Here is a 13,886-nt window from a genome sequence, read left to right on the forward strand (position 1 = left end):
CACCGTTGTACTGTGGCTGCTATAAACACTGTGTCCAGGGGTCAGTTATTTGGCGGCCATTACGTAATTTTGAATCCGTACGTCTTTGTGTTTTCGACTGCCGTTCGTCCCCAGAAGGTCCTAGAGCCACCAGACTTGCGCTCATATCTACGTCTCCGCTCCCCCTATCGGAAACCAGAGTTTCGAGAAGATCGGAGAAACTTGATTTTCCGGCCAAAAAAATCTAAGGCATGCATACCCCTTTTGTTTTTTGGAGAAAGTAAAAATGCAGATTGTTTCCTGTGATGGTAGGTTTAGAGGTATGTAGGGGATAGGAAATACTGTTTGTACATTATAAAAACCATTACGTCTATAGAATGTCCCCACAATAAAAAATAAAAAAACGTGTGTGTGTGTGTGTGCGCGCGCGCGCACCCATCCGGGAGAAGTACACATACAATCAATTTTTCCCTTTATGACATCATACAGGGCCATACTTGAAGGGGGAAAAAAACAGAAAAATATTGGAGTGTATTTAACACAGAAATACTCCCCCATACATCCAACTCATTTTTTTACATTTTGTCCATGTTTATTATGAGAATCAGAAGTCAGAATGCATGAAATAGCATTAGGGATACCACTGTAAAATAAGCCATCGATTAAAGGGCTTATATTGGGATTTTTGCTGTTAAATGAAAAATCCATATCTTTATCCAGCTAAACACATTGTTTTTTGTCCTATTGAGCTTTTGAATATATGATTTGGTTGTCTCAGCCTAACCTTGACGATGTCCATTCTGTTCTCTTCTCCAGATATTACCACTTCCTGTACACCCACTTCCTGCCAAACAGCCTGAAGAGCATGGTGGACCAGCTTGCCAACTGTGAGGATATCCTCATGAACTTCCTAGTGTCCGCTGTCACCAAGCTGCCGCCCATCAAGGTCACGCAGAAAAAGCAGTACAAGGAGACCATGATGGGTCAGGTGAGTGAGAAACTGTAGCTGATCAGGTGTGACGGTACACATACTCATGAGAAAATGATGCCGAATAAGTGCAATGTTGTCTTAAAAGGTTAGCTCTCTTCAAAATGAACATCATCTGATCATTTCCTCACCCCATCTCATCAAAAATCCTTGAATATTTCCCTCAAAAAACTTAATTTCTTTTCCACTGAAGAAAGAAAGACGTGAACATCTTGGATGAGAAGTTTAACCCTTTAACTTTTTAATCCTCTGGTAGTGTTCAAGTGTTGGTCAAAAATGACAAGATTTGTTTTTTCACAATGAAATGATTGTACTTTATTTTAGTGTATTTAATATTTTATGGTACTAAATTATATGTATCCAGTAGTTGTAATGCATTTATTCACTTTTTGAAAAATTTTCTTTGAAGCTGTAGTCCATAACTTTTTGCGCTCTAGCAGTTAATAAACAGAACCGCATGCGACTTTCAGAAGAACATTAATGCCGGAGATCCGCAGTGCCCTAGCCTACCAGTCTGGCCTGAAATAGTCCCAATATAAACACTTATTATAAGTGTACCATAAATATTCAGGGTTAGACAAAAACACCGTTTGGAAAATGGATTCATGTTGTACATTCTCATTATATAATTTTTGTAAATCTTGAACACACACACAAACATTTTTTTTTTTGCTTATAAACATTTTAAATGGCATTTTTATGCATTTTTCATAATATGAAGTATATATTTTCAAACACATTTTACTCCAAAATCCAAACCATTAAGTTGTGCTCCAAATTTGAGGTTGATCTCTCAGAAATTGAGCTTTCAGTCAGATTGTGTTTGGGTGCAGTACCAAACGCTTCCACCAGATGAGATTCATCTCGCGGTTATTTCCAATGCAATCCATTTTTGCCTGTGAATAAAACATTTACTTATTTTTTTCAGGACCATTTGTCCATTACTATTTCTTTATGTTCACATGGCAAGTGCAAAAAACTTCACACCATTTCGAAATACAAAAAAATGACTAGAAATTAATTTAGAAGTCGTTTAGAAATGACCGAACAGCACCAGAGGAATAAACATGCGGTGTACTTTATATTAACTCTTTTCATGCCCTTGATGGAATTTTCCAGCTTTCCATGTTTTCACTGTTATCTGGTAGATGGCGCTATTACACATCTTCTGAAAGAGTACAGAATCTCCAGATTAAAACACAGGAGAAGATGCAGCAATAAAAGCATTATATATGCATGTTGCAGTCTGAAAAAAAAAAAAAGATTTTCTCAGCTTTTTGTTCAAAATATTGCTTTTTTATTAAAAACATACCCACATTCAAGCATAGGCATTGGAAGCAAAGAAAATCTGGGTGGGTACTCTCTCAGAAATGTCTTACTGGAGTAGATGCCATTTACATTAAGTACAAATACATCGCCTTGTTTACTAGGTTCGAATCCGCCTTTTGGCGAACTCGCTCTACTCCCTTTTCCCATGACACATCAGATCGGAAAAACATTTATTTTCAATAAAGATGCTGAAAATATTAGAAAAGTGGAAATAAAGCCTCTAACGTGTTTTAATAATAAGTGTTTATCAGTTAGGGGTAGGTAAACAGACACGTGCTGATTTAGAGATGATAAAAGTGAGTGGCTCCAATATCATTGGTCTTTAAAAGTGGGCGGACACCAATGCATTCATGTGTTGATAAGAGAACGCAAGACGCTAGAATCATTGTTTTATTTTTGTTTAAAAGCAGAGCTTCTGTTCTTTAAATGCATTGCACGTTCAACCAAATATTCTGGAGGCCATGAAAGTTATCAAAAACACTGTAATTCTACACTTATTCTAAAATATGTTCCCAGACAGCAACAAAGAGTCAGCTCAGATCCGGCCCATATCTGGTACGTGTGGGTCGACCATAGACTGTAAAAAAAAAAAAAAAGACATAGTGTCTTTGAGGTATTCTATGCCGTAGTGTCATAGGATTCCGATAAGCTTTTTTTTTTAAAGCGTAAAGTAGTGACGAGCTGGCCTTTGCCATCTTGTCAGCGTGTCACGCCCGGATAACAAAAAATGGGCAAAGAGGCGAGATGTGGGCGGAGCTTAGGTGACGCAATGACTAACACAGCGGATAAATCCACCTGTCACTCAAAGTAACCACGCCCTTAATTATGCAAAACTTTAAGGCTTTATATAATGTAAACAAATGAGTTATAAACAAAATTCACCCCCTTACAATTGTCATGAAGGGCAAAATTAGCCATTTAGACTAAATCCACAATTTGTACCAGGCTTTAAACATCATTTTTTCTGCTGTAAACGTGGGAATTTTAGCATGAGCTCAATCAGATTTGGCTCCTTCTGGAGCCGGTCCCTAGTGTCCAGTAGAGGAATTGCAGTTTAAGTCACTTCCGTATTGGCTTCAACAGAAACTGGGGGAGGTTGCCACTTGCGGCCGACACTATGTTGCTGTCTGGGAACATATTTTGCGTCCAAAAGGGCCGAACCATCATTTTTGTGTACTGTTACACATGAGCCTGAGAAAAGTGTCTAATGTTGTGCATCTGTTTCCTCCCAGTCATCTCGAGCCTCGCGCTGGGCCGACCCGGACCACTTTGCCCAGCGTCAGACCTGCATGAACAAGTTCGCCAGCTGGTTTGGCGGCATGCCTCTGGTCCACTCCCAAATGAGACTGGACCCCGTTCTGTTCAAGGACCAGGTCTCCATCCTTCGCAAGAAATACAGGGAGATTGAGCGGCTCTGACCAGACTGGCGCCCCCTGTGGGACATTCAGCAGGGGGCCGCGAAAGACTCTCCGGAGCAGAGGAGGACCATGGAGCCCACGGCTCTATTTTCCCTTCAGCACATGAGCAAAGGACGGAGACAGCAGGACGAGACGGACTCTGTGGACCTTCAGACAAACCTGACACACTTTTAACTCTTCGGAAGGTTTAGTTTTGTTTCAGGGTTGGCGACACAACAGACAAACCGATCTTTCCCAGCACACGAGCGAGTTGTTGGACGACAGGAGGGATGCATCATTGTGTTAGCACTTCTTCACCACGCCACAAATCTGGATCCATCCATCCATCTTCCCGCCTCCAAAACCGTTTTCCATGGTGTTGGGGGGAAATAAGCCAGGATTGTGTGCGAGTGATGGTTTTATTTACAAGTGTTTGAGGTATTGCACTGCAAAATATGTCGCGTTCCAGTACAAATATCGTAAAATTCTTTAATTAAGATGCATTTGCTTAAGAAAACAGCAAAAAAATGAGTTTGTGCTTAAAGGGTTAGTTTGCCCAAAAATTAAAATTCTCTCATTAATTCCTCCTGTGGTTGGCCAGCCGTCAGACCTCCGTTCATCTTCACACACAGATGAAGATATTAGTGTTGAAATCCGATGGCTCAGAAAGGCCTTCATTGACACCAATGTCATTTCCTCTCTCAAGACCCATAAAGGCACTAAAGACGTCGTTACAAAGCCCATCTCACTACAGCGGCTCGACAATCATTTTGTGAAGCAGCGAGAATAGTTTTTGTGCGCAAAAAAAATAAATAACGACTTATATAGTAATGGCCAATTTCAAAACAAAGCTTCGAACCGTTATGAATCAGTGAATCGATTCATGATTCAGTTCGGTTCGAAGCTTTGTTTTGAACTTGGCCATCACTATATGTCTTTATTTAGTTGTAGTTTTTTTGTGCACAGAAACTATTCTGGCCTCTTCATAAAATGATTGTCGAGCTGCTGTAGTGAGATGGGCTTTGTAACGACGTCTTTAGTGCCTTTATGGGTCTTGAGAGAGGAAATGACATTGGTGTCAATGAAGGCCTTTCTGAGCCATCGGATTTCAACACTAATATCTTCATCTGTGTGTGAAGATGAGCGGAGGTCTGACGGCTGGCCAACCACAGGAGAAATGAATGACACAATTTACAATTTAGGGTGAACTAACCCTTAAATACGAGAATAAATATCTGTGATTGGGTACTCATGGAATCCAAATGTGCCCAGTTCAATCCAATGTTGCTTTCTGGGAATAAAGTTTTCACTTTGAATGAAGTTTATTTCTCTGACTCCACTAATAGATATTTGTTCACGTTTGAAGCACAAACTCACTTTTTGTTACTTAACATGTTACGCAAGTCATCTCTAGTAAATGGTCTTGATTTCAGAGTATTTAGATATTTCAAATGAAAAGCAACACAAAAATACTAAACAAAAAAATATATATTTTTGCAGTGTAGGGGCTTTTTTAATTTCCAAAAGGCTTCATATCGATCAGTGGAATTGATTCATTGTAGACGGTGCAGGTGAAGAGTTCACAAACGCAGAACAAACATACCAGTGTGCAAATAAAGGGCCGTAGCACTGCGTTTTAAACCGGCGATCCCTCGTATTTGTGGCTTAATCAAAAAAAAAATTCCCAGCGACGTAGTGTCCGGATCAGATCCGGACAACATTTGGCACGTGTGGATTCAACACGTGCCAGATCTGGGCCAATACTGTCGCTGTCTGGGTTTAAACATCCTGCAGTATTGCTTTTATTTTTTTAAATGGTGCCAATACTAATGAGTTGCCTTAAGTGGCTTATCAAACCCTCCCTAATTAATTAATGCAAATCCCCCTTAAAATGCTTTTAGAAAATGTATTAGATAAAAAAAAAATGCTCGCCATAGTCAAGAGTAAAACTATCCTCGACGGGTTGCATCCTCAGGACTTGCGGCCGTAGTTTGAGACGTCTCGCACCTCCTTTATCGCCCCTGTGTAAAATGAGCTGTCCGTCAAAGTTCAATGGCACGGCCTCATTTCTTCCCTCCTTCGCATATAAAACTCACTCGGCCACAAACGGACACCCGGCTAATTTACATCCCCTGCAAAGTGACAAGTGTGCGCTTCCTCTACATCATTTCTGGTTGAGTTCATATCAAGGGAACGGCTCTTGAGACCCATGTTGCGTCTCTGTTTTTCCCAGAAAGCGGAGTGTGTCGTCAGCCTCCGCTCACAGGTACTTGAATGTCTGATGACTTGAAGGAGTGCCGTGCTTTAGTGGCCTTTTGTGAAGGTGACTGGACTTAAAATGTGCCAGCTGTGAGCCAAAGCCTTTTGATTTTTTCTTTCCACTCTCCCTTCACATTAAGCATTATCAGAATTCTTTTGATGCTCACATATTGTACACTACATCTGACATTTCTGACGCTGAATGTTTTTTAGGAACCCGAGCTGTTGTGCATTGTATTTTAATATTTTAATAATTTTGACACTGATTTGTGACCTGAAAAATCTAATAATCTAATTTTCCCAACCAAGTGAACGAAAATCCTAATTTTAAAGTGTGTTGTCCATCTTGACGTTTGCGTTTAGGTGCTTGAAGTGTGTGATTTAACTTCACGTCCCTATACTTCCCCTTTTAAACGGTTCTTTTGTTTACTTAAAGCCTTTATGTATAACGCATTGTTTGATCCGTAATCTTAGTATAATGCATTAAAACATGCCAAACAAATATTTTTAGATACAACAAGGAATCTGCGAATATAGTGCATTTTTACTTGGGTTACACTTAATTATAAAAAGAGAATGCATTATACATAAAGGCTTTAACACACATGGCCCACATCTGGTTGAGTTTTAAGTTCAGCAAACCAATTAAAAAAGTTATATCCAGCATTTACACCTATGATTGTCATTGTTTTAATGCCATATCACAGAATGAACGTCTGGCTTCTGTAAAAGTGTGACTTATCACGCTGGCTCACGATTATGGGATGGGCCAGCTGAGCGCATCAAATGTCTGTTTTGATTAATATGTGCATCCCACCCCGTCTCTATGCCCTTGCCAACACTGTCATCAGGGCATGTGATTGGCCAAACATCTTCCAGATTGGCCCAAGGCCCTTGTCAGCATGTGTACAGATAACACACTGAAAGGTGTTTGCATTGCTGCCAGTGTTATTTGAATTACCCCGCTTAACGTGACAAAGCCATTCATTTGAAATTGGCCGGTTGAATGCTGCTGCTACAACTACACATGCAAGATCACCAAAGAATCTTGGCAAATTTAAACTCATGCAATTGTATTATGTTGCTTTAAAGGAGTATGCTTACATGGATCCACATCTGGATCCGGGCTGACACTATCTGGGATCACGCTGTCTCGAGTAATTCTGCATACTAATTTTAACCTACTTTATCTGCATACTTTCATCACATTCTGTGATTTAGCAATAAGCAATATGGAGTCATGCATAAAAACATCACTGATCTGTCCCTGATTGTGCCTTTTGATTGGAGCAAATTGAGTTTGACACACCCGAAACGGTCTGTTGCGTCATCTGTTGACACGAATACAGTTTCACAGCATCGGACGGCTGTTATCCAGACTTGCATGACCACTTTAGAGTATTTATGAGTTTGTTTTGGGTTCTTTTTCTTCAGATCGGATTGTTTTGCTCCCTCCTGTCCTGACCGTCATCCCAGTAATTAACAGATGACTTTTTATAGAGGTAATAAAGGAAATGCAAAATGCCAATTTTGTATGAATGATTTATAAGAAAATGAATAAAGTCATATTTGATGCTATAACGATGTGACTTGCGTGTTATTGTTTCGATTGATTGTCATCAGGGAGTGGAAATAATGAGCGCACACTAGTTAACTGTATTTATTCAAATCATATCGCAATTTCACTTTTTACTGTACATATTAAACCATACATGCTTAAATTCATCACTATTGATTGTGCAGATACTGTAGACGACTTTGCATTAATATCTAATGCTAATTTCTGTACTCTCGTGCTGGTATGAGACAAATTACAAAAACGAGGCAGTTGAGAAGCGCAAGTTTTTTTTTTTTTGTAGATACACTATATTGTCAAAAGTATTAGGATGCCCCTCCAAATCAGGTGTTCAAGTGTTCTCAGGAGCTCAGTGAACTCAAGCATGGCACCGTGATAGGTTGCCACCTGCGCAATAAGTTCACTCCTGACACTACTAAATATTTCACTCTCAACTGTTAGTGGGATTATAAAGTGGAAGCGATTGGGAACAACAGCAACTCAGCTACGAAGTAAAATCCCAGAGTGGGGTCAGCGCATGCTGAGGGTCACAGTGCGCAGAAGTCAACAACTTTCTGCAGAGTCAACAGCTCCAGACTTCTGTGGCCTTCAGATGAGCTCAAGAACAGCGTAGAGAGCTTCATGGAATGGCTGTCTATTGCCGAGCAGCTCATCCAAGCCTTACATCACCAAGAGCAATGCAAAGCGTGGGATGCAGTGGAGTAAAGCAGCCGCCACTGGACTCTAGAGCAGTGAGACGTGTTCTCTGAGCGACCAATCACGATTCAGTCTGACAATCCTATGGACGAGTCTGAGTTTGGCGGTTGCCAGGAGAACAGGACTTGCCTGACTGCATTGTGCCACGTGTAAAGTTTGGTGGAGGGGGGGTTATGGGATGGGTTTGTTTTTCAGCGGTTGGGCCCCTTAGTTCCAGTGAAAGGAACTGAATGCTTCAGCATACCAAGACATTTTGGACAATTTCATGCTCTCAACTTTGTGGGAATAGTTTGGGGATGGCCCCTTCCTGTCCCAGCATGACTGCGCTCCAGTGCACAAAGCGTCGGTCCATAAAGACATGGATGAGCGATGGTGTGGAGGAACTTAACTGGCCTGCACAGAGTCGTGAGCTCAACCCGATAGAACAGCTTTGGGATGAATTAGAGCGGAGACGGAGAGCCAGGCCTTCTCGTCCAACATCAGTGCCTGACCTCACAAATGAGCTTCTAGAAGAATGGGCAAAAATCCCCATAAACACACTCCTAAACCTTGAGGAAAGCCTTCCCAGAAGAGCTGAAGCTGTTAGAGAGGGTGGGCCGACTCTATATTAAACCCTACGGATTAAGAATGGGATGGCATTTAAGTTCATGTGCATGTAAAGGCAAGCGTAAAAACCTTTGGCAATATAGTGTATATTAACACCGCACTAATAGGCTATGCAATGTTTCACACAATATTTCTCAGCATGTTATGATTAAGAAATACAGTTTAAAAGTAAATAGGAGCTATCGCTCATGCAAAATATGAGGACTATACTTGCGTAAAAGGTTGATTTGAAAGCATATCTGAGTGAATGAGCAGACCGCTCAGACCTCCTTATGTTCATCAGGTTGAAAATTGAATCCACAGCGGCTGAAGCAAATGCTTTTTCAACCATGTTTATGAATGTAGAGCTTCTCCAGCTCACTCCTCGCTTCCTACCTACTCTCAATTTTGTGCCTGGCTGCTCTTTTCTGCATCTGTCTTCCCTCTGAAAACAGCCAACTCTGATTATTGGAGCGTTCTTCAAGCCATGTCAGAAAGATTGTATTTACGAGTTGAACGCACATGAACCACAGTCGTAAATACGAGTGGGAAGCTTGTGGTTTTTCTTCACGAGTCGTGAGCGTCAGTGACATTATCAGGCTTTTTTATTTACAACAAAATAAGCTAATTGCCTGCAATGTAATATAACAATATAATATGTAATGATAAACAGCTTCATAAATTAAAAACGTAAAGCAAAGCACATCTGATGCACATTCTTTGTTCTTCATTTTCTAGTACGTTAAAATCTTGCTGTATTAAATTAAGAGAAGGTACATCACCATCTGGAGCACACCTGACGTCATAAACACGACTTCAACTCGTTGATACGAACTTCCCAGGACTTGAACGCACCATATGTGCAACACTATGTGTGTGCGCTACGAGTGTTTGAGTGTGTGTGTGTGTTGCGTGTGTGTGTGCTACGAGTGTTTGAGTGTGTGTGTGTGTTGCGTGTGTGTGTGCTACGAGTGTTTGTGTGTGTGTGTTGCGAGTGTTTGTGTGTGTGTGTGTGTGTGTGTGTGTGAAAGAGAGTGCGTGAGAGAGTGTGTGTGCATGCTGCGAGAGTTTGAGTATGTGTGCGTGCTGTGAGTGTTTGAGTATGTGTGTGAGCGCTGCAAGTGTTTGAGTATGTGTGTGTTGCGAGTGTGCGTGCGTGTGTGTGTTGCAAGTGTTGCAAGTGTTTAAGTGTGTTACGAGTATGTTTGTGAGTGTGTTGCTAGAGTGTGTGATTGCTGTGAGAGTGTGTGTGTGTGTGTGTCTGTTTTGAGAGTTTGAGTGTGTGTGTGTGTGTGTGTGTGTGTGTGTGTGTGTGTGTGTGTGTGTGTGTGTGTGTTTTGAATATTTGTGTGTGTGTGCTGCTAGTGTTTGAGTGTGTGTGTGTGTGTGTGTCTGTTTTGAGAGTTTGAGTGTGTGTGTGTGTGAGTGTGTTTGAGTCTGTGAGTGCTGCGAGTGTTTGAGTGTCTGTGTGTGTGTGTGTGTGTGTGTGTGTGTGTGTTTTGAATATTTGTGTGTGTGTGTGTGCTGCTAGTGTTTGAGTGTGTGTGTGTGTGTGTGTGTGTGTGTCTGTTTTGAGAGTTTGAGTGTGTGTGTGTGAGTGTGTTTGAGTCTGTGAGTGCTGCGAGTGTTTGAGTGTGTGTGTGTTTTGAATATGTGTGTGTGTGTGCTGCTAGTGTTTGAGTGCGTGTGTGTGTCTGTTTTGAGAGTTTGAGTATGTGTGAGTGTGATTGTGCGTGTGTGTGTCTGTTTTGAGAGTTTGAGTATGTGTGAGTGTGATTGTGTGTGTGTGTGTGTGTGTGTGTGTGCGCGTGTGCGTGTGCGTGTGTTTCAGCTCCTGACAGCCAGCATGGAGTTGATCTCCCAGATGAGGTTTCTGAGCTGGTCCATAATCATCTTCAGCTGCTGGTTCTTCTGTTTGAGTTTCTGTGATAAAAACAGAAATAAACATGTTTGCATTAATTAGCAGATCATATGAAGCGCTGCTCAGCAGAACTTACTGAACAGCACAGCTTCTTTCAAAACGGTGTGCAGAATGACAAAACACAGCAGTAACACATTTTATGTCACATTTATGTGTGCAGAGCTATAAAGTCTGTAAAGTATGCATGTCCTAGAAAATCTGCAACAGGTTTTTGTCCAAACTGAAAGAGGAATAAATATGATAAGAGCCTTTGACTGCTGTATGATAGCTGGTGTTGACCTGGACACAACAGCGAGAGATTTTCTGGCCAAAAACACCTTAAGTTCACACTTGTAGTTCGATTAGTTTGGTTCGTTTGGTCCGGACCAAAAAAAAACAAAACAAAAAAACATATAGTCCTGGTCCGCTTAGCGTTCACACTGGCTTTTTTAACAGCGACCCTAAAGTTACCGAATCAAAGGCTCAGGGAGACGCTCACAACCTGATTGGTCGGTTTATATGACGTAGGAGCTGCTTACCGAACATTCAGAACAACACTGTGTGCTGCCATCATTTTATGCGTGTACATATGGCATTATTTACCCGCTGAGAACTCATGAAGAGCTCATAAAATGTTCAGAACAGCTCCAGGATTTCCTCCGTTGTGCAGAAAAGAGACGGCCGTTCTGTCGTCTGTACCGACTAATGGGCAGCACAGGTCCTCTGATGAGAAGAGCCAGGTTTGCTTTTTGTGAGTTTTTCTAGCATTTTCGAAACATGCTCAATGGACTGCATTTATATAGCGCTTTCAACAGACCCTATGGCCATCCAAAGCGCTTTACATGTTGCCTCACATTCACCCATCCATACACTCATTCATACACCGACGGCGGTGTCTGCCATGCAAGGCGCCATCCAGCTCGTCGGGAGCAGTTTTAGGGTTTGGTGTCTTGCTCATGGACACCTCGACACTTGGTCAGGTGGAACCGGGGATCGAACCACCAACCTTCCGGTTTGTAGACAACCTACATGAACCACTGAGCCACTGCCGCCCCTGAGCGCTTTATAGCGCTCTCGGTCCGCTGGTTTGGTGCGCTCCAGGGTTCGGATGGCAGCGTTCACATGTGTTCAAATGAACCGCACTTAACGAGCAATCGCACCAGGGTTCGTTTTAATCCAACCAAACATGACAAGTGTGAACGCACCCTAAAAGACTCCTAAAGAGGAAACCATCACTCTTTATAACAGTGCTGTGCAGAAGAGCCTACGCTTTATCCATCGCACTGTTGGTGTAGTGTGTGAGTGCAGGAACTGTTTAGACCTTCATAATATTAGCAATAGTCTAATGTAGTCACGTATGAGTGCTGCATCCCTATCTATATAAGGGTGCCTACATCCCTACATTAGGGATGTCACAATTCTCAATATAAAATTAAACTGTTCGGTACGGCATTCACGGTTCAATACTCGCTTGTGAATTGCGTTTTTGTCGGTTTTGCATTTAATTACTTCTCTCCGTTTTAAATATTTCTCTCAGTTTATTTCGGCTCTGTTTGAGTGTGCCTGTGAGTCTACGCGCTGATATGAGCAAATATCCAATCATATGCACTTAAGTTAGGCGGTGTTTAGCCAAGCTTGAAAATCTGGTGTCAGAGAGTGAAGCCTTGTTTATACTCGACGCGTCCGCATGAGCGCGAGGGTGTGCGCGGCAAAAACGACGTCAACGCGGAAGGGAAGGCCGTGGGTCCACAAGACTCCATTTTGCCTGGCGGTGTGCAGCGCATTTTTTGTAACTCCGCACGCGGCTCCGCATCCGAAGATGAACGAGTTCTCGCCGAATCTACCCGAGCATGACGTCTCATCACACCGGCCCCCAGTTTGCACATACAAATTAGGTGCTTATATTTACAAAATGAGCCTACAAAAGCAGAAATAAGCCATTTTAAATAAAGATACAGGTTTAATCAAATAAATAAATAAATCACAACACTAAAGTTTAGTGAAATTAGGAAATATTTAAGAGATTGTTAATTTAGTGCATATTTTGTTCTCATGTCACAAGTAATAATATCAAGCCAAGGTTTACTGAGTTTTACACGATACTTTTGAAGTGTGGTTTTTGGTGAAATGTACTAAAATAGATTCTTTTTTCAGAGGGTTTATAGAACAATTACTCCGAGTCGGCCTCTGTCGTTTCAGGGAATAGCACAATGGCGAGCGCGTCAAGTATAAACGCCTCGTCCAGGCGAAAGTATAAACAAGGCTTTATACTCACGGGACACTATAGTTATATACAATCACAAAAGTTCATTATTTGCATGCGTTTTAAAGCCTTGCTGTTTAAACATTTCATTCGCTTGCTTGTGCACTGTTTTGCGTTGAGCGTGCGCACTAAAACTAAAAGCCTGTCAAACAAGCACAAAATAAAAATATTTAAAACTAATTATTAATACCTTTACAGTGACTTGTAATCAATTTAATGCAAAGTATTATTATTTTTTAGCTCTTACTGACTTTATGCTGCTGTCTGGGGTGTGTATACCCTACACAAAAAAATCAGATTTGGGCCACTTTTGCCTGCAGTGTGAACGGGGCCTTTGAGCTAAAAATTTAGGAGTCCTAAAATTAGGACTGAGATGGCCATTATTTTTAAGAGTTTCTCCTTAATCGGCAAGTTAGGAGCTACTTTTAGCCTTAAAGGGTTAGTTCACCCAAAAAATGTAAATTCTGTCAATAATTACTTAACCTAATGCCGTTCAAGAGCTTTGTTCATTTTTGGAGCACAAATAAAGATGTTTTTGTTGAAATCTGATGGCTCAGAAAGGCCTTCACTGACACCAATGACATTTCCTCTCTCCAGACCTATAAAGACACTAAAGACGTCATTTCAAAGCCCATCTCACTACAGCGGCTCTACAATCATTTTATGAAGCGGAGAGAATAGTTTTTGTGCTGGGCTAGATTATTGTAATGCTCTACTGGGTGGTTGCCCTGTACGCTTAATAAACAAACTCCAGCTGTTCCTAAACGCAGCAGCTCGAGTTCTTACTAGAACCAGGAAATATGACCATATTAGCCCAGTTCTGTCAACACTGCACTGGCTCCCTATTAAACATTGCATACATTTTAAAATCTTGCTTATTACTTACAAAGCACTAAATGGTTTAGCTCCCCAGT

The 13,886-nt window shown here is 41.4% G+C and overlaps 2 protein-coding genes across 3 annotated transcripts in view; one reads left to right on the plus strand and one right to left on the minus strand.

Annotated features, from left to right (window-relative positions):
- The window catches only part of ext1b (exostosin glycosyltransferase 1b), a 153,039-nt gene extending 148,704 nt beyond the window's left edge, over positions 1 to 4,335 (plus strand). Inside the window, exons 10-11 of the mRNA XM_067425085.1 lie at positions 796 to 967; positions 3,529 to 4,335. Coding sequence (XP_067281186.1) covers positions 796 to 967; positions 3,529 to 3,714 — 358 coding nt within the window. The 3' untranslated portion in view covers positions 3,715 to 4,335. The remainder of the gene's footprint in view (positions 1 to 795; positions 968 to 3,528) is intronic.
- Positions 1 to 13,886, minus strand: part of med30 (mediator complex subunit 30) — a 198,683-nt gene that overhangs the window by 158,920 nt on the left and 25,877 nt on the right. Inside the window, exon 6 of one of the 2 annotated variants that reach the window (XM_067425091.1) lies at positions 10,630 to 10,732. In XM_067425091.1, the coding sequence (XP_067281192.1) occupies positions 10,637 to 10,732 (96 nt within the window). In that variant the 3' untranslated portion in view covers positions 10,630 to 10,636. Of the gene's footprint in view, positions 1 to 5,612; positions 10,733 to 13,886 lie in introns of those variants that run through there. The other variant, XM_067425090.1, reaches the window with a different exon arrangement.

The sequence above is a fragment of the Pseudorasbora parva genome, chromosome 19 (assembly GCF_024679245.1).
Source record: "Pseudorasbora parva isolate DD20220531a chromosome 19, ASM2467924v1, whole genome shotgun sequence".
NCBI lineage: Eukaryota > Metazoa > Chordata > Actinopteri > Cypriniformes > Gobionidae > Pseudorasbora > Pseudorasbora parva.